The 19,043-nt window shown below is 37.1% G+C and overlaps 1 protein-coding gene across 1 annotated transcript; it reads right to left on the reverse strand.

Moving 5' to 3' along the window:
• Positions 1-9,249: 9,249 nt before the first annotated feature.
• Positions 9,250-18,105, reverse strand: LOC131154347 (uncharacterized). The gene is made up of 7 exons (XM_058107053.1): positions 17,850-18,105; positions 17,604-17,736; positions 11,960-12,063; positions 11,687-11,858; positions 11,385-11,525; positions 10,248-10,339; positions 9,250-10,130 (listed from the first exon to the last, which is right to left on the reverse strand). Exons 1-7 carry the CDS (start codon positions 17,942-17,944, stop codon positions 9,500-9,502), a joined length of 1,368 nt encoding a protein of 455 aa, XP_057963036.1. The 5' UTR covers positions 17,945-18,105; the 3' UTR covers positions 9,250-9,499.
• Between the last annotated feature and the right edge of the window lie 938 nt (positions 18,106-19,043).

A 19,043-nucleotide genomic window follows, 5' to 3' on the forward strand; every position in this document is an offset into this window, starting at 1 on the left:
TTTATACGGTATGAAAAGTAATGTGATAACTTGCAAATAGGAGATGTGTTTGTCATCATAAAATAATTGACAATACAAATTAGCTCATTTGGATCTTGAGTCAAGATTTTATTGGCAGAAAGAAAAAAAGAAGGAGAAGTAAATTCATTTTGTATTATATTTTTTTTTTCTCGATATTAAATAGGATTAGGAATAAAAATATATTCTAATATAACTACTTTTTTTCTATATGTTTTATTCTTTCTCAAATTCCTTAATAGATATGTTGGGTTCAAGGCCGGCTCTGCCTTTAGGCGGTTGAGGCGCCCGCCTAGAGCCCCTAAATTTTTTCTTAATATAATAATATAATTTTTGGGTTCCAAATTTTTTTTAATTAGATAATATTAACATTATTTATTATGTTTTATTCTCATAATTAGTGATTTTGCATCTCAAAAAATTAGAAAAATTAATTTTAAATAAAAATAAAAATTAAACAAAATATTAAGGGTCCTTGATTAAATCATTCGCCTAGAGCCCCATATTGTGAAGAGCTGACCCTTGTTGGGTTTCCCTCCTATGGGGCCCAATGCCTTGAAAAGGTTTTGTTTTCAAATGTTTGTTAGCTTCCCAGTAGGAGCAAAATCTGGAAATTCTATTTTGAAATTCAAAATTAAAGATTATGCGCAGCAGTTGCCCCTCCACTTTGAATTTTCTCCACACACGCAGCAAGCAGTTCGGCCAGCCCTCAATTTTTCTCCCTTTTTTGGCTTTTCACTCGTATAGCCTTTAGCGCCCGCAGCAAGCCCACACCAGTACAGAAACCTGCTGCTACTTTCTTCTTCGTGTGACTCTGGCTGTAGATTATTTACAACATATTGGAATTTCATTGTGCTCTACTTTGGTTGGTTGGTTCTTTTTTAGAGCTTTGTTCAGAGTGTTTGGTGAGACATCTCCATCTTGTTATATTTGTTTATACACTCTTGTGTATTTATAAGGCTCGTGCCTTTTGTATCCACTTTGTATGAACATTTTGGTGATAGTGGATTTAGTTTGCCGTGCCCCGTGGACGTACCTTAACATTTTAGGGAATCACGTTAAATTTTGTGTCTCATTTTTATTTATTGCATTACTCCATTGATTTACTTGTGGGAATTGGTTCATATATATTCATATAATTATTTTTCCCAACAAGCGGTATCAGAGCTAGGTTATTTGTATGCATTAAATTTGTGTAAATCATGGATGGTAGTGTTGGTCTCATGATTAGCTTCAATGGAAGCAATTGGGTAACTTTGAAAACAAAAATGTAAGACCTTTTATTTTGCAAAGATATGGATGGGCCTATTGAGGGCGATAGCCGAAAGCCTAAAGACATGAGTGATGGTCAGTAGAATAGGCTTAATATAAAAACCGTTGGTGTCATTCGGTAATGGATTGATGATAGTGTTTTTCATCATGTTTCTACCGAAACTTTGGCACATGAATTTTGGAAAAAAAATTGGAGTCTTTATGATAGAAAGTCGGCTACAAATAAAGCTTTACTTTTCCGAAAATTGGTGAATTTCAAATATAAAGATGGTGGTTTTATTACCGAGCATTTGAATGAGATGAAAAATATTATTAATCAGCTTGCTACTATGAAAATAGTTTTTGATGATGAATTTCAAGCCTTAATGCTTCTTAACTCTTTGTCGGAAAGTTGAGAGATTTTAGTTGTGATAGTTTGTAATTCGGTTCCCGATGGAATTGTTACTATGAACCAAGTAACTAGTAGCTTGTTGAATGAAGAAATTAGAAGAAAATTAGTTGACTCTTCTCATTTAGAGACACTTATGACAGAAAATCGGGGGAGAGGTAGAAGCAAAAACAGGTATTCTCACCGTAATAATAGATCAAGAGGCCAATCCAGCTCAGTTTTGAAAAAAGATATTGAGTGTCACTATTGTCATAAGAAAGGACATATGAAGCGTGAGTGTAAAAAAAGGGAATTCAAGGAGCAAAACAAAGAGAAAAATTTTGAGAAAAAGCATGAAGACACAACTTGTTGACCTGATTGGTCACGCCCGGTTTTGATTATGACAAATACTCATTGTATCTAATGAACGTTTGAGGTTTTGTGCAGGAATCAAAAATGATAAGATCAAGATGTGCACAAAGCAAGAAAAGCTTGAAGACCAAATCATATTCTTTGTAATATATTTATATTGGTCTGTAATAGTAATTAGGGCATTCGGTTTGTAATAAGCTCACGCACATTACAAACATGATTTAATTTGCAAGCTCAAACCGAACCATAGAAAGACCTTAGGGTGAACCTTCGGTCGACCTTCGGTCGACCGATACTGGACTTTTTCGGTGATCTCAAATTGGACCCCAAGTGACCTTAGGACACTCATCTTTGCACTTGTATGTAATAGGCACTTGAATAGGGTTTATGTGTTGCAAGAAGGGACCGAAATGCACACTTGGTGCACTTTCGGTCGACCGGCCAACTCAGTTCAATTTGGCCCGGTCGACCGAAACCGGTCCGGGCCAACAGTTTGACCTAGACCCGGTCGACCGAGACCTTGTAGGTCATTTGACCTCGGTTGACCGAACCTCCTGGGAGTCAACTTTTTGACCTCCCGGTCGACCAACCAGATTTGAACTCCAACTACCTGGTCGACCGAAGGGTCTTGGGAGAATTCCCCGCGGTCTGGTCGACCGAGCACTGTAGTTCAAAAAGGTCTCGGTCGACCAAACCTCGGTGTTTTTTGAAAATCGCTTTTGCCAGGTCGACCAACCACTCAGTTCAAAATGCCCCCGGTCGACCGAGCTACTTGAGTCCTGGTCGACCGAACCACTTCTGGTCGACCGGACCTCTCGGGTTGGTCCCATTTTTACCGTGGTTAATATTTTTCTAAACAGGGTTAAAATGCCTTAAACGTCTTTAGACTTTTCTAATAATACCCTATAGGTCCCCAACGGTCATATTTTCTCCCTTGCCTATATATATGAGTTCATTTGCAAAGATTAAGAGAGATTAGCCACCTTGATTAGAGAAAACTCTTTGAAAAATCAAAACCCTATAATACTCATATTCAATCCCCATTCACTCAAGCTTACCTGTTTTTAATCTCCTAAATCCTCTGTAAGTCGATTGAGTGTTTATATTCAATAGGTTTGCTCTTCCATTTGTAGTTGATTGATTTATTTTCATTAAGAGCCAAACCTAAGTGTTCTTAGGAGACTTTGTTAATAAGTCTATCCTAAGAAGACTTTGATAGATCTTTTAAGATTTGCACCTTCATTGCAACATCTTAAGAAGATTATGTTTGTACTTTGGTTGCAAAAATATTTTCAAATATCTACCATGTTTTATCTTGAAACTATTTGATGAGATATTTGCTAGTGTGATAAAATCTTTGTTGCAATATTCCTTAACCCATATATCTCTTGCTGAGTACAAAGATTGAATATCCCTTTTTGCAAACCAAATCTATACATTGCTAGAGCTTCATATACATATATGTATTGAGAAAACTTGTTGATTGAAATATATGAAGTTTGGATAATATCTTTGTTTGAGCACTTAGATTGAATATCCTGTGATACAAAGATCATTAAGGTTTGCACTCTCACGCACTCATTAGAACGATAGTAAATCTACTTGAGAGTTGACATCTTAGACCACATTGAGCTTACATATTATTTCATATTTGTGGTGTATATCATTGCGCGAATTTGGGTACATATCTGCTTTACTTGAAAGCACAATCACTGTACCATTTCATTGTAATACACTTTGGCTGTATTTCTAGGCACGAGCCTGAAGAGGGAGACTAGCCCTGGAATAGTCCCAGATTGGCTTAGACCAGGTTAGGAAAGCTAGGTGCGTCGTCCTGTTAAGGCGTGTAGGTTGAGGTCAGCCCCGCTAATTGACCTGGTTAAGGTTGAGGTTAGCCTTGTGATAATTTGACTTGGTTGTAAACGGTGCCGCTCCACCCTTAAGTGAGCTATTAATGGAATCCTCTAGCTTGCGAACTTGAGGCGGGGACGTAGGCACTGTTGGCCGAACCTCGATAACATATCGTGTGTTTATTTACATTTCTGCACTTTACATTTACCGCATGCATATATTATTATGTGAATGATGCACTTAACTTAAATTTCCACATATCTTTTATATCTGCGCATTTGGAATTATATAGACCAACCCTAGGTTGTTTTATACGAGTATTTTATTTAACCTAGGTGATAAATTTGAAAATTCTAATTCACCCCCCCTCTTGGGAATACACCAAACCTAACACAACTTCAATTGTATCTGATGGTGATCTTATGGTTGTCAGTGATGAAAGTTGCATTAATTTGACAAGTCAAGAGACTGATTGGGTTATTGATTTTGGTGCGTCATTCCATGTCACTTCTCAGGAAGATTTTTTCACTTCTTATTCCAAAGGAAATTATGGAGTTGTTTGGATGGGAAATGAAGGTTTGTCAAAAATTTTTGGCATGGGAAATGTTTGTTTGGAAACAAATTTGGGATGCAAGTTAGTGCTCAAAGATGTGAGACATGTACCCAAAATTCAACTAAATTTGATATCTACCGGAAAGCTTGATGATGAAGGTTTTGACAACCATTTTGGTGATGGAAAATGGAAGCTCACAAAAGGTAATTTGGTGGTGGCTAAAGGTAAGAAGACTGGTACATGAAGCAAGGTAAAATTGGTAATGGTATAGTGAATGCAATTAAGAGTCACTCTTCCACCGATTTGTGGCATAAGTGGCTTGGGCACATGAGTGAAAAAGGAATGCAATTTTTGTTCAAAAGGAAGCTTCTACCCGGAATGAAAGGTACTTCTCTTAAATCTTGTGTTCATTGTTTGGCCGGTAAGCAACATAGAGCTCCTTTCGTACAAAGCTAGTTACTAAAAAAATCTAAAGTTCTAGATTTGATACATTTCGATGTATGTGGTCCTTTGAAAGTTAAATCTCATGGTAGTGCACTTTATTTTTTCACTTTTATTAATGATTGTTCAAGAAAATTTTGAGCTTACACTTTGAAGACTAAAGATCAAGTTTTAGATGTGTTTAAGCATTTTCAAATTAAAGTTGAAAGGGAGACTGGAAAGAAGGTGAAATGTGTGTGCTCGGATAATAGTGGAGAGTACATTGGTCCATTTGATGCATATTGTTATAGCCAAGGAATTAGACATCAAAAGACCGTCAAGAAAACCCCTCAACAAAATGGTATTGCCGAAAGAATGAATCGCACCATACTGGAGAGAATGATATGTATGCTCTCTCATGCGAAGTTACCAAAATCATTTTGGGGTGAAAGCAATGAGGACGGCGGTGGACTTGATTAATTTGTCTCCTTCAACTCCTTTACTTGGTGAAGTTCCCGAAAAAATTTGGAAAGGTAAGGATGTCACTTATGATCATTTGAAAGTGTTTGATTGTCGTGCATTTGTTCACATTCCAAAAGATGAAAGATCCAAACTTGATGACAAGACAATGCAATGTATTTTTTTTGACTATGGGCATGATGAATTTGGATACAGATTGTTGGATCTGGTTGAAAAAAAAATTGTTAGAAGCCGAGATGTTGTATTTTTTGAAGATAAACAATTGAAGATTTTGGCATAGTTGAGCAACCACAATCTAATGGGAATGATTTTGTTGACTTAGAGTCACCTTCTCCACCTTTGGCACATGATGAAAATATGGAAGATGTTCTTCCACCTCTTGAAGATGTTGGAAATGATGAAATTCCTAGTGATGTTGAAGATGAAAATGAGGGGGAGCAAAAAGTTCAAGAGCAAGCCCTATTAAGAAGATCTTCTAGAGAACTAAGACCTTCAACTAAATATCCATCAAGTGATTATATTATTCTAACAGATCAAGGGGAGCCCGAAAGCTATCAAGAAGCCATGAACCATGAAAATAAAGTTGAATGTACGGAGGCTATGCAAGAGGAAGTGAAGTCTATAGTTGACAATCACACTTATGATTTGATTAAACTTTCTCCTAAAAGAAAGCTTTGTAAAATAAATGGGTGTTTAGGTTGAAAAATGATGAAAAGAAGCTTTGGTACAAGGCTAGGCTTGTGGTAAAATGCTTTGGTCAGAAAAGAGAAATTGACTTTGATGAAATATTCTCATTGGTTGTGAAGATGTCATCTATTCAGGTTGTTCTTGGCATGACACCATACTTGAATTTAGAAGTTGAGCAACTATATGTGAAAACCGCTTTCTTACATGGTGAGTTGGAAAATGAAATTGACATGGAACAATCGGAAGGTTTCAAATAAAAAGGGAAAGAGAATTTCAAGTGCAAATTAAAGAAAAGTTTGTATGGGTTGAAGCAAGCACCACAGAGATGATACGAGAAATTTGATTCTTTCATGATTGATCATGGTTACTTAAAAAACCTCTTTAGATGATTATGTGTTTATGAAAAAATTTTTGAAGGGTACTTATATTATTCTCTTACTCTATGTTTAGATATGCTTATCATAGGATAGGATTTCTCCAATATTGACAAGTTGAAGTTGGAGTTGAGCAAGTCTTTTGCTATGAAAGACTTGAGACCAGAAAAGCAAATTCTTGGATTGAGAATTGTTCGTGATCATGAAAAATGGAAAATTTGGTTGTCTCAAGAAAGCTACATTGAAAAAATGCTTGAGAGGTTCAATATGGAAAAAGCAAAATCTGTTGGTTGCCTACTTGCCAGTCACTTCAAGCCTAGTACAAAACAAAGTCCTACAAGTGAGAAAGACAAGGAAGAGATGAAGAAAATTCCTTATGCTTTGGCTGTTGGTTCCTTAATGTATGCAATGTTTTGGACAAGACCGAATTTAGCTCACGCCATTGGAGTTGTTAGTCAGTTTCTCTCTAATCCGGGAAAGGAGCATTGGTTAGCGGTAAAATGGATTCTCCGATACCTTAGAGGTACTTCAAAGGTGTGTTTGTGCTTTGGAAATGGTAAATCTACGTTCCATAGATTCATGGATGCCGACATGGCCATTGATGTTGATTCTAAAAAATCCACTTCTATTTATTTGATGACTTTTTTAGGGGGACCTGTGGCATGGCAATCTAAATTACAGAAATGTGTTGTTCTATCTACTACAGAAGCCGAGTTTATTGCCTTTATGGAAGCTTGCGAAGAATTACTTTGGTTGAAGAGATTCTTAAAAGAGTTCGGGCATGAAACAAGAAAGGTACGTTCTTTATTGTGATAGCCAAAGCGCAATTCGGTTGAGTAAAAATTCTATCTTCCATTCAAAGTCAAAACATATTGATGTGAGATATCATTGAATTCGGGATGTGTTGAATAAGAAATTATTACAGCTTGACAAAATTCACACCGACGACAATGGTTCGGATATGATGACAAAAGCATTGACTAAAGACAAGCATGTGAAGTGTCAAGTTTTGGCCGGATTGGTGGAGTTGTCCTGATAAGTTGGGAGGGGGAGATTTGTTGGGTTTCCCTCTTGTGGGGCCCAATGCCTTGAAAAGGTTTGTTTTTCAAATGTTTGTTAGCTTCCTTGTAAGTGCAAAATCTGGAGATTCTATTTTGAAATTCAAAATCAAAGATTATGCGCACACGCAGCAAGCAGTTTGGCCAACCCTCAATTTTTCTCCATTTTTGATTTTTCACTCATATAGCCTTTAGCACCTGTAGCCAGCACCTATAGCCAATGCTTGTAGCAAGCCCACGCTTACGCCAGTCATCTCTCCAGTACAACAACCTGTTGCTACCTTCTTCTTCGTGTGACTCTAGCTGTAAATTATTTATAGCATATTAGTATTTCATTGTGCTTTACTTTGGCTGGTTGGTTCTTTTTTAGAGCTTTATTCAGAGTACTTGGTGAGACATCTCCATCTTGCTATATTTGTTTATACACTCTTGTGTATTTGTAAGGCTCGTGCCTTTTGCATCCACTTTGTATGAACATTTTGGTGATAGTGGATTTGGTTTGCCATGCCTCGTGGACGTACCTCAATATTTGAGGGAACCACGTTAAAATTTGTCTCATTTTTATTTATTACATTACTCCATTGATTTTCTTGAGGGAATTGGTTCATATATATAAGTATAATTATTTTTCCCAACAAGATAAACGTAAAAAAAATATATATATTCTTCCAATTTTTTCTTTATTTTTCAATTTCCAAATGAGGCAATGTTATAAAATATGAAAAAGTGAATTCTTTCAAATTTTCTTTAATATTTTTCAAATTTCAAATGAGATCATAGTATAAGAATGTCTATTCTTATTCATACATTTATTTGCTCATAATTTTCATTACATTCTTGTGAATAAATATTAGGATAAAAGGCACTCACCTACCCTGAGATTTAACAAAAAGACAAAATTGAGGTTTCAAAAATCTCAGGGACCCCCTCTAAGTTTCAAGAATTTTAGAGATCTCTTCTCAAGTTTGTCAAAAAGATGCAAAACTTCTCCTTATATTTTGTAAAAAGACAAATCTTTTTTGAGAGTAGATTTGTATATTTTTGACAAACCTTTGGGGATATCTATGTTATTTTTAAAATTTTAGGAGAGGTCAATGAAATTTTTGAAATTTAAGTAGAAGTCAATATCTTTTTATTAAAGATGTCAAAGTTTTTTCTCGTAAATAATATGCAAAGGGATTGACTGCCCATTTTTGAGCCACCGTGGACTAGGTCAAACATTTAAAAAAAATTTCTTGTGACATATTTTAATACTAAAATGCTTCATTCTCACGGAATATATCATTCTGCATTATTTTTTTTTTTTGCGCATATTTTCCTTTCCCTATCAGGTTCGGCATACATATTGGAAATTAAGTTTGGTGGATTATATTCTCACTGACGGCCCATCACGCAAGCATCCATTTCAAACTGTCAGACCTGATTTTTTCCCCTTGAAAAATGGTTATTGAAGAACAAAAGAAAACTACAGGCAGGGCACTTGGGGTCTCATGATCGACTTCCATCCCAGACAACTGCATATTTGGTGAGATGGGAAAAATAAAGCCGTCAAACAAATAATACATACAAGTTTTGCATTCAGGAATTTGCTTTTGACTTCAATGCTATGTGACATCGGAAGCATATGAAATATTGGTCATCAGAAGACAGCAGTCAAACCACTCAAAAAAAAAAAAAGAAGAAGAAAAGAAAGGGAGGAGCATGAAGAAGACTATGCTAAATCCAACCTCCATTTTTGACATAAATAACATTCACTAGCAATGGTCAGCTGTCCAGTAATGGTGACAATACCATATATGATAAAATAAAAATTTGATATCAAACTGCAAAATGATTGTTCATTTCTTAACTAAAGGATGTTCTTTTCAAGAGATGCAACAAAGTGCATCAAAAAAACAAAAGATGCAGAAATTATGACAGATATTGCCCAGGTTCTGTGTTATAGACTTACATATACACTTATACAACAAATGTGAAAAATAAATATAAATGCTCTCAACCACAAGAACAAAAAAAGCATGAAATACGAACGCCAAAATAAGAATCCTCAGGGTAGTGAATTGCGATACTTGAGAGCTTCAAAGCGAGCTGCAAGGGAATCATAATCTGGTAATTTGGGATGAACGCGAAAAACTGGATTCTGAGTATGCGAGTAAGAGTTGTCCGTTGTAGTTCTGTCCACTGGCGGGCAAACAAGAGATGAAGGTACTGCTGGTGGAGACCGGTCCGGTGGTTGATGAATTGCATCTGCTGGTTTTTCCATCTCACTTTTCTCATCACAGTCTGATTCATCAAACTTTAAGTCAGAATGTGCATATGGGGAATTGTAGCTGTGTCTCCTATGCATACTGCCACCAGCCTTTGTCTCATTGTTCAAATAAGGAGGCCTGCCAAAATCCTGTGACTCAGATTTCCATGGGGTTTCAGATTGGACATCTCGAGAGCTGAGTGGGGGTTCACTAGGCATTGAAAGGCCATAGGAATTGGTTGCTATGGAACTGTAGAAAGCATTTGAGTTATTATCAACTGCAGGTGCTTGAGTAACCAGATTAGGTGGCTTGTTAGCCATATATGCAGCAGCTTGTGCAGCGGCAATTGCTTTCTTTGCAGATTCTGCAGCTGCTTCAGCAGCCAAAGCTGCATTCTCAAACTGCACCACATCTCCTCCACAGGATGGTCTGGTTTAACATAACCAGAAGAATAAAAAATCATAAAATAACAAATGGATAAAACTTTAGTCAAGATTCAAGAATATTTACAGGTATGAAATTATATCATTATGGCAGAAGAAATACCTGGTGGCGTCCAGCTCGGTTCGTCTGGAGGATTGCACTGATATGGGCTTCACAGGCATGCTGGCAGCGCTAACAAAAGCCTGTGGTCCTTCCTAGACAAGAGCAAATAGGTTTATAAAATACAGTAGCAACTGGCAAATCCAAATGCATTAGTGCAGCTTATCATTTCTGTTAGCATTGGGCAAGGGAGGAGTCCTCATGAGTGGCTAAATATATATGAGTAAGCACCAAAGTTGGCCCTAAAGCTTAAGCCACAAGGTCTTGGGACCAAGGTTGTTAAAATCCTACATAGTATTGCTGGAAGGGTTAGCAGGGTCAGATTGTTGGATTGATTGGTAAGATTCTATTAAAAATATAAAATGGAAACAGAAAAAGCATTTATATGTTTTTCTCATAAATTTAAATTATATAAAGCTATAAACATATCTAGTAAGTGTTAACAATGAGATCATGTGATCAAATTGTTGCATTCCTAGATCAACCAGCTGTCCAGCTTATAATGAAAAAAGAAATAAATGCTTCCAGGACAAAGAAAAGGGGTACAATGCACACTTAGATATATATAGGCAAATACCAAAAGCAAAACTATCAAGGTAACTCATTTATATTTGTGCTAACATTCAAGCCATAATTTGGTTCATTAGGATCACCAAGATCATCATGGGAGGGACTTCATCTAGCCCTTGTATGATCCTGCAATTTGAAACCCAATTTAAGCAACCATGCTTGGCGTTAGGATCACTGAGATCATCATGTGGGAGGGACTTCATCTAGCCCCCATGTGGGAGAAACCCAAAAGTGGAATTTCTCAACAATCTCCCTCTCATTTGTGAATTTCAACAAGCCCATTACATTTCATATTGATTAAACATTAGGTGCATGGGTACGAAATAGAATTAGGAGGACTGGAATCGGATTTATCACTTGATTTCTTCATGCTCTCCATTCAAATTCTCATATCATTCCATTCCTACCCTGTTCTATTCCACAAACCAAAAATGGTATCAGCACTAGCCACATAGTTATCTATGAGTTTTTTTGTAAGAACAAATTAGCGAAAAAAATTCCATTTGTTAGAATAAAATGACCAATGTCTTATGAATAAGTACAGGAAGAGGGGTAGGGGGAGGAGCGCACTATAAGCTCTTCCGGAGGCTTGAGAAGCTCCATCTCAGTTTCTGTCGTATCCCACTTGATTTGGTACTCCTTGGCTATTTCTTTCATTACTTTCAGCTTGACTTCACCAGTAGGGGTTCTAACTGAGAGCTTCTCAATGAGCTGAATAAGAAGAAACAACTTATCTCATATCCAAAGTTCACATGCAAGATTACATTAAGAACCCACAAGTTTTAGTAGACATTGTAAGCCATTCATATTAAAAAAAGGAAGAGAACAAATTCAAATTCCATCAATTTCTGAAAGAGAACACAACAACTTACTCTGCGATTAACACCACAGTTGGGTCTTAGATCAGTGGCTGCAGATACAAAATCTTTCCCGTACTTTTTCTCAAAAAGATCCCGAATTGCTAATAGTTCCGGAATATCTGAGCACCTCGGTCCTGCAAATATTAAACTGGAGATCCCTTCTTTCAGATCTGCTGGGCATTCCCTGAAATACAACATAAGAGAACTAAGATCAAAAGTAACTGTTTTGTATGTTTGTTTATTATGTTTCTAGATATATATGTGTATGTATACACACACACACACCTTTGCTTTGCAATAATTGAGAGTCTTGAGACGACAAGTTCACAGAAGAGCTCAATAATCTCATTTGCTGCCATAACATTCTGCTCTCTGATAACATGTTCAACCTACAATTTACAAAAAAAACTGGGTGAATTTAAATCCATACTTCTTCAACTAATGGTTGCATCATAAAATAGTTTAATCCCTAACTATTAATCATGCTATATTGTCACCATGCTTGGAGTTATATTTAAATAGAATTCAATTGAATTGAACTGGTTCTGTTAAAAAATCCAATATTGTTACTTGGAATGGATAGAAGTGTGACAAAAACAGAGAAAATAAAATAACATTGAGAGGAATTGTATCATTCTCATACATGTAATATTTGCAGACATGGTATTTATATACATCAAAAAGGAATATTTTGTAACAGATTTCAGTATTTAACAGAAAATTATTCAAGAGGATTCTGGCTGTAACAGAAAATATTTGCTGATGAGCTGTCCTTTGAGGTCTGATCATGTGTGGCACTGTTATTGCTAATACGCCCCTGCGAGCCAAGCATGTCTGGAAGTACAATGAGGCTCGATCAAAGTGTTGAGAGCCATGAAACTGATAAGGGCTTTGTAAATATGTCGGCATTGCTTGAGAGAAAAGAGACTTGAAGAGCTTTTGCTTGAATACGATCTTGTACAAAATGAAAGTCAATATCTACATGTTTGGTATGGGAATGCATCACAAGATTCATTGAGACATCACAAGATTCATTGAGAGGTATGTTGTCCCCAAGTTATCATAGTAAAGAGTAGGAGGCTTTGACAAGAAAATTCCCAACTCAGACAAAAGTGATTGCAACCACAACAATTCATAGGTTGCATGGGCAAGGGCCTTATATTTTGCCTCCGTACTAGATCTGGCTATAGTGGATTGTTTCTTTGAGCTCCACGAAACCAAGTTCTTGCCATAAAAGAAACAATAGCCACAGGTGGATTTCCTGTCATCTGGGCATCCTGCTCAGTCTGCATCGGTGTAGGCAGCCAGAAATGGAGTAGGAGAAGGTGTGATAAATAGACCATAGTGAAGTGTAAGCTTTAGGTAGCGTAAAATACACTTAAAACTTTGCCAATGGGATAAGCATGGGGCATGCATAAATTGAAAAACCCGGTTGACAGAAAAGGCAAGATCTGGTCTGGTAAATAGCAAGTATTGAAAATTTGAAAACTGCCCACTACACTTCGATATAAAGAAGGATCTTGCATAGAGGTGGAATCAAAAGTAGACAACTTAGTGGAAGGTGACATGGGTCTGCTAATGGGTTTACAATTCAAAATATTTGTCTTTTTGAGCAAATCCAAAATGCATTTCCGTTGAGATAACATGAGACCAGTACCATTAAAATGACATTCAAGGTCCAAGAAATAATATAAAGACCCCAAATCCTTAATAGGTAATTCAGCGCTTAAAACCGAAATAATTTGAGCTAAAACACTCGGATGTGAGCTAGTGAGTACGATATCATCCACATAGACTAGGAAATAGAGAACCACAGATTGATGTTGATAAATAAATAGTGAAGAAAATCAGTGGTTAAAACCGAAATAATTTGAGCTAAAACACTCGGATGTTAGCTAGTGAGTACGATATCCTCCACATAGACTAGGAAATAGAGAACCACAGATTGATGTCGATAAATAAATAGTGAGGTGTTTGATTTGGAAGCAACAAAGCCCAATTCTAGCAGTCGAGAACTAAGACGTGCATACTAGGCGCGAGCGAGGAGCCTGTTTAAGGCCATATAAAGCTCGATTGAGTTTGTAGACATACTGAGGAAATTGAGGGTGTACAAACCCAGGTGGCTAAGTCATAAACACATGTTCATCAATCGTCCCATGCAAAAAAGCATTTTGGACGTCTAACTGGTAAATTGGCCAACCAGAAGAAATTGCAATGGATAAGACTAACCTGATGAAAGTTGGCGTTACCACATGACTGAACATTTCGTTGACTCTAGCCCTTGGTGACCAGTCTTGCTTTCCTACCATTCAATGGAACCATCCAATAGATGCTTGGTCTTAAAAATCCATCTACATCCAACAATATTCGGAGTAGGGTTAGGGAGAACCAACGACCATGTGTTAGTGGACATGAGGGCATCAAATTCGAGTTGCATTGTGCGTCTCCATTCGGGAAATTTTGAAGCTTCAGTAATAGAAGTGGGTTCATCAGGAACAGTAGCGGAAGTGGCATGGGCGGGGTAGAGGCTAGGAAATGGGGCCATCAATTCTGATTTTGGGACAATGTTTGTTGGATTTGGCTTTGGTTTGCATGGGATAAACAGAAGGGGGAGGTGGCTTGATGGGGGGAAGTCCATTTTGAGGAAGATGAGGTAGAGTGTGCCCTAGAGGAGTCATTAAGTGGGCTTGGGTCTAAAAATGATGCAGATATGTCAATGTTGGGTGGAGATGTAAGGGTAATTGGGCTAGGACTATAAGGTGTTGAAGTGGGTAAGTGGGAGATAGATGGAATAATGATGTCAGAATTTGCTGATGAGCTAGGATGAGTAGAATGAGAATTAAGATGTTGTGAAGGCCCGTGAGTGTGAGAGGGCAGTGATAAGTGAACGTGTGAGGAATTGGGCCAAGAGGGAGGAGATGAGCTTGAGTTAGAAGACGAAAAGGGGAAGTTATTTTCATCAAACAGCACATACATTCTTGCAATGGGAACATGAAAGCACATATAGCCATGGTGAGTAGAGCTGTATCCAAGGAAGACACACGGGAGTGACCTAAAGCTCATTTTGTGATTATTATACAGCCTAAGATTAGGTCAGCATTGACAACCGAATGTTTTTAAAAACAATTAGTCTAGTTTTTGATGAAACATAACTTCAAATGGTGATTTGTTATGCAAAACGGGAGTAGGGAGTTTGTTAATCAAAAAACAGCAGTAACAAAAGCATCTGACTAGTAAGAATGAAGTGTGGAAGAATGAGCAAGGAGTGCAAGTCCAGTCTCAACAATGTGTCAATGTTTTTTTTCTACCGAACCATTTTGAGAGTGAGCATAGGGACAAGAAATGCGATGAAAAAATATCGAAAGATTGTAACACATTGTTGAGATATCTAAATCCTCCACCCCAATCAAACTGTAATGCTCGATTTTTTGTATTAAAGAGAGTTTCTTCATGACGTTTAAAAGATAGAAAAATCGTGACTACATCGGATTTAAATTTTAATGGAAAAATCCAGGTAAACCTACTGTAGTCATCTACAAGGGAAAGATAGTATCTAAAACGATGCACGAGATAAGATTGGTGCAAGTCCCCACACGTCTGAAAATAGAAGTTGAAGAGAAGCTGTAGATCTAGATGAGGATCAACCATACGGTAGCTAGAGGAGTTTAGCTTTGCAAGACGAGGAGCATAAACCACAAGAAGAAGATTAAGATTACTTGACAGGAAGAGAAACTTGAGAGATTATTTTATCAACTAGTTGCATGGACGGATGGCCTAGCCAAATATGCCATTGGAAGGAAGAGACACGTTGACCAATACTGGCTTGAGGAGATGGATGTGTTGGTGGAAAAGCATACATGCCATCTTTAGAATGGCCTTGGAGGAGGACTTTCTTGGTGCGGGAATAGTTCACATAGAAAAATGAAGAGTGAAATTCAAAAAGTACATATTTATCTTCACAGAATTTTTTGATAGAAACTAAATTCTTAGAAATTGAGGGAACATGATAGAGTTTTGAGAGAAGAAAATTTCCATTTGTGGAGGGGATGGTGGAACTGATTACCGTCACCTACATGGACTTGTTCTTCACCCTTATACTTAGATGAATTAAGATAAATGTTAGAGAAATCATGTGTAAAATGGGGGGTGAGGAGCTTGAGTGTGGTGTGGAACAAAAGTGAAATTTGCTGAGAGGGAGGGTGGTGGAGGGGGATTGAAAGTTGTAATCAAAACAATGGTAGCATGCATTGGCTATATGGCCTTGCTTGTGACATGCTTGAAAAGTGGGACGATTAGGGGAAAAGGAGGATGGGGATGAAGGGAAACGACCACCATTTCTTCCTCAACCATGCCCTCCGAAAAGTCCCCTGCCACAAGAGAAACCACAACCTCGGAAAGGAGTGTTACTAGGTTGTTTTTTGAGTGATATTGGCAGAGAACTCAGGGGATGCTGTAAGACCATTTTGCTGATGGGTTAACCAAGATTCATGAGTAAGGAGGTGACTATAGACTTGAGCAGGACTGAGAGGTTCCACATGAGTAGTAATGGAGTTATGACTGAATCATAATCTGTGCCCATGCTAGCCAAGAGAAATGTGATAAAATCAGCGGAAGATAAAGTTTTACCAGCCATAGCAAGAGTATCCTAGAGAAGTTTGGTTGTTGGTAATATTCATCAATGGAATCTGAACCCTTTTTGAGGATTGTGAGCTGCAGTTGCACTTGCATAATGCGAGCTTAGGATTTTGCAGCAAAGAATTTTTCGAGGATATCCCATATTTCGCGAGAAGAGGATGCCCCTAGAACATGTGCAATCAAAGTTTTGGATAGGGAGGAAATGAGAACACTCATGATGGCTTGATCCTGTTGTTGCCAAGATAAGAAAGCAGAATTTGTTTGCTGTGAACTTTCATCAAGCAGTTGGGGGGGGGGGGGGGGGGGAACAATGGTCTCATCAACATATAGGTGAACAAGTTCTGTCCTCTGAGGTAGGGCATGGTTTGTGCCTTCCACAAAAGATAATTTTCATGGTTTAATTTGACAGCATTGAAGTTTGTGGGGGAGGAAGTTTGTGTTCAGGAATTTCAGCCATGGGAGAAAAGTTTTATGAGCTTTGGACTGAAAGACCTGGAACGATGGACGTGAGTCCTAGCTAGCTTTGATACCTTGACAAAAACAGAGAAAATAAAATAACATTGAGAGGTGTATGAAATATTTGATACAGACATGGTATTTATATACATCAAGAAGGAATAATTTGTAACATATTTCAGTATTTAACTGAAAATTATTATGGAGGATTCTGGCTGTAACAGAAAATATTTGATGATGAGCTGTCTTTTGAGGTCTGATCATGTGTGGCACCCTTATTGCTAATAAAGTGTAATAGAATTGAACTCATTCCATTTTAAAAATCCAATATGGTTTACTTGGAATGAATAGAAGTGTAAGGGAATCTAATATTTTCTTATTTTAATCAATTGTTCGTATTTAAATGAAAAATTATAAACAAAGGGCAATAACAGTACTTCTTTCCAAATGCTTATATATTCTCACCAAATCTGACAACCATTTTTTCTACAAAATGTCTTTTTATTTTTATTTTTAGAATTGTGAATCCGGTTAATCCTATTTCTTTGTATATTTTTCCAAGCATAAGATTTAAACTAAAAATAGAACTACAAAAATGTGATTTACAAATCCCTCTACTAGGCACTGCCTCTATGCATTTCTAAAAGAATCAATTTAGAATTTTTTCTTAAAACATATAATAATCTAGTTTACAATGAGCTGAAGAAGGATACATATTTGAGGCAAACAAGTGATTCGAGTAAAGGATCAGAGCAAAACAAAAAATTAGAAATAGCTAAAAATAAAAAGCGTGGTGGGAGGATAAGGGCAAAAGAGGAAATATAGTTGAACAGGGTACCCGGATCCGAGCAGTGGCATCCTGACCCGACTGGAGAAGCAAGGCCACGTCTCGCCTCATCTGCCGCACAACCACCTCTCTCTTGTTCCTCAGCAACTTTATTCTCGCCGTCGCCATCTTTGCAATCGTTTTGCTGTTTTTGAAACAAAAAAAAAAAAAAAATTAGGAAGGAAGAAATGCAGACATCGCTAGGGTTTCTGAGAGAAACGCAAATTGCAGGAAGGAGATGGAAGAGAATGCAATTACCATTTGGAGGAGTTGAAGCTTTTCCGGAAGATAGAGAGTCCGAACTTCATTAGCTTCTTGCAGCGATTCGTTGCTTCCAGAGCCACTGCTGCCATGGGTCGTATCAGACCAGGGGAGTAAGAAAACGGGTTTTGGGAGTCATCAGGTATTTGTTTCAAAAGTGCAACGGTCACCTGAGCTGTAATGGAAATTCATCAATCCACGGTCTCATTTTCAAATTAGTCGGGGCCCAAATGCCGATCATATACCTGGTCCGATTTTTAGTTTCAGGCAGAAAAAGAGCCGTTATGCGGGCGTAGTTGTGTCAAAGGTTTAATGGGGGGTTTTGTCATTTTACATTTGAGACCGACGCATGTCAAATTACTTTATGGGTTAAGAGATTTTCCTTTTTTACCTAGAGATTTTAATCATAAGTTCAGCTTTTTATCCCTTTTTTTTTTTTTTTTAATTTTAAAATAATATATTAAATAATATTTTATTTGAAAAAATATTTCTCAAAATGACTTTAACGTAATCTAGCCGTTTGGTTTAATAAGATTTAAACAAATCTCGCTGGATTAAATAGTGAAATTTAAAGGGTCAGGACAATTGAGACATTGACACGTGGCAAGCAAATCTCATTGGACCATCCAGCGAGATTTGCCTGAAAATCAGAGCGGGGCGTTTGCATGCGAATCTAGTGTATGTATTATTGGAGTGAATGAATGATTAATTAGGAGTCAGAAAGAAAATAAAAAACAAAGTAACCTGCAAAATGTCTCTATCACATTTGAATCCATTCTTTTATTATTATTATTATTATTGTTATTATTATTATTATTATTATTATTTTTTTTCTTCAGAGAGAGAGAGAGAGAGGTATTGTTTGGGTAGAATAAAGCCAACTGGGTGGACAGAGTATACATTCACACAAAAAAAGATTGGCAATATCAAGAAAAATGCAGCACATGATTTGATATGATATGATAGTAGCCCTCCACTGTTCTTCAAGTCCTCAAGGAGCACCCTTCATACACCTTTTTATTTTTATTTTTATTTTTGATATATATATGATTATATGTTTTAAAAATATTAAATGACACTAACTCGAACATGAACAATATTGAAAGAGTATCATTTGTTTCATTTACTTAGGGGTGGTAAAAATGGACTAGCAAGTCGAGTTTGAACGGGTCATAAGTGGGTCGTTAAACG

The sequence above is a fragment of the Malania oleifera genome, chromosome 1, assembly GCF_029873635.1.
Source record: "Malania oleifera isolate guangnan ecotype guangnan chromosome 1, ASM2987363v1, whole genome shotgun sequence".
NCBI classification, from domain to species: domain Eukaryota; kingdom Viridiplantae; phylum Streptophyta; class Magnoliopsida; order Santalales; family Ximeniaceae; genus Malania; species Malania oleifera.

What these genes read in the sequence shown, in the direction of transcription:
- LOC131154347 (XM_058107053.1), bottom strand. Translation starts at nt 17,944, where the DNA reads ATGGCAGCAGTGGCTCTGGAAGCAACGAATCGCTGCAAGAAGCTAATG. An exon ending in AGCTTCAACTCCTCCAAATG is followed by an intron (nt 17,737 to 17,849) that starts GTAATTGCATTC and finishes TTTCAAAAACAG; the next exon opens with CAAAACGATTGCAAAGATGG. An exon ending in AGCCTCCGGAAGAGCTTATA is followed by an intron (nt 10,340 to 11,384) that starts GTGCGCTCCTCC and finishes GCTCTTGTCTAG; the next exon opens with GAAGGACCACAGGCTTTTGT.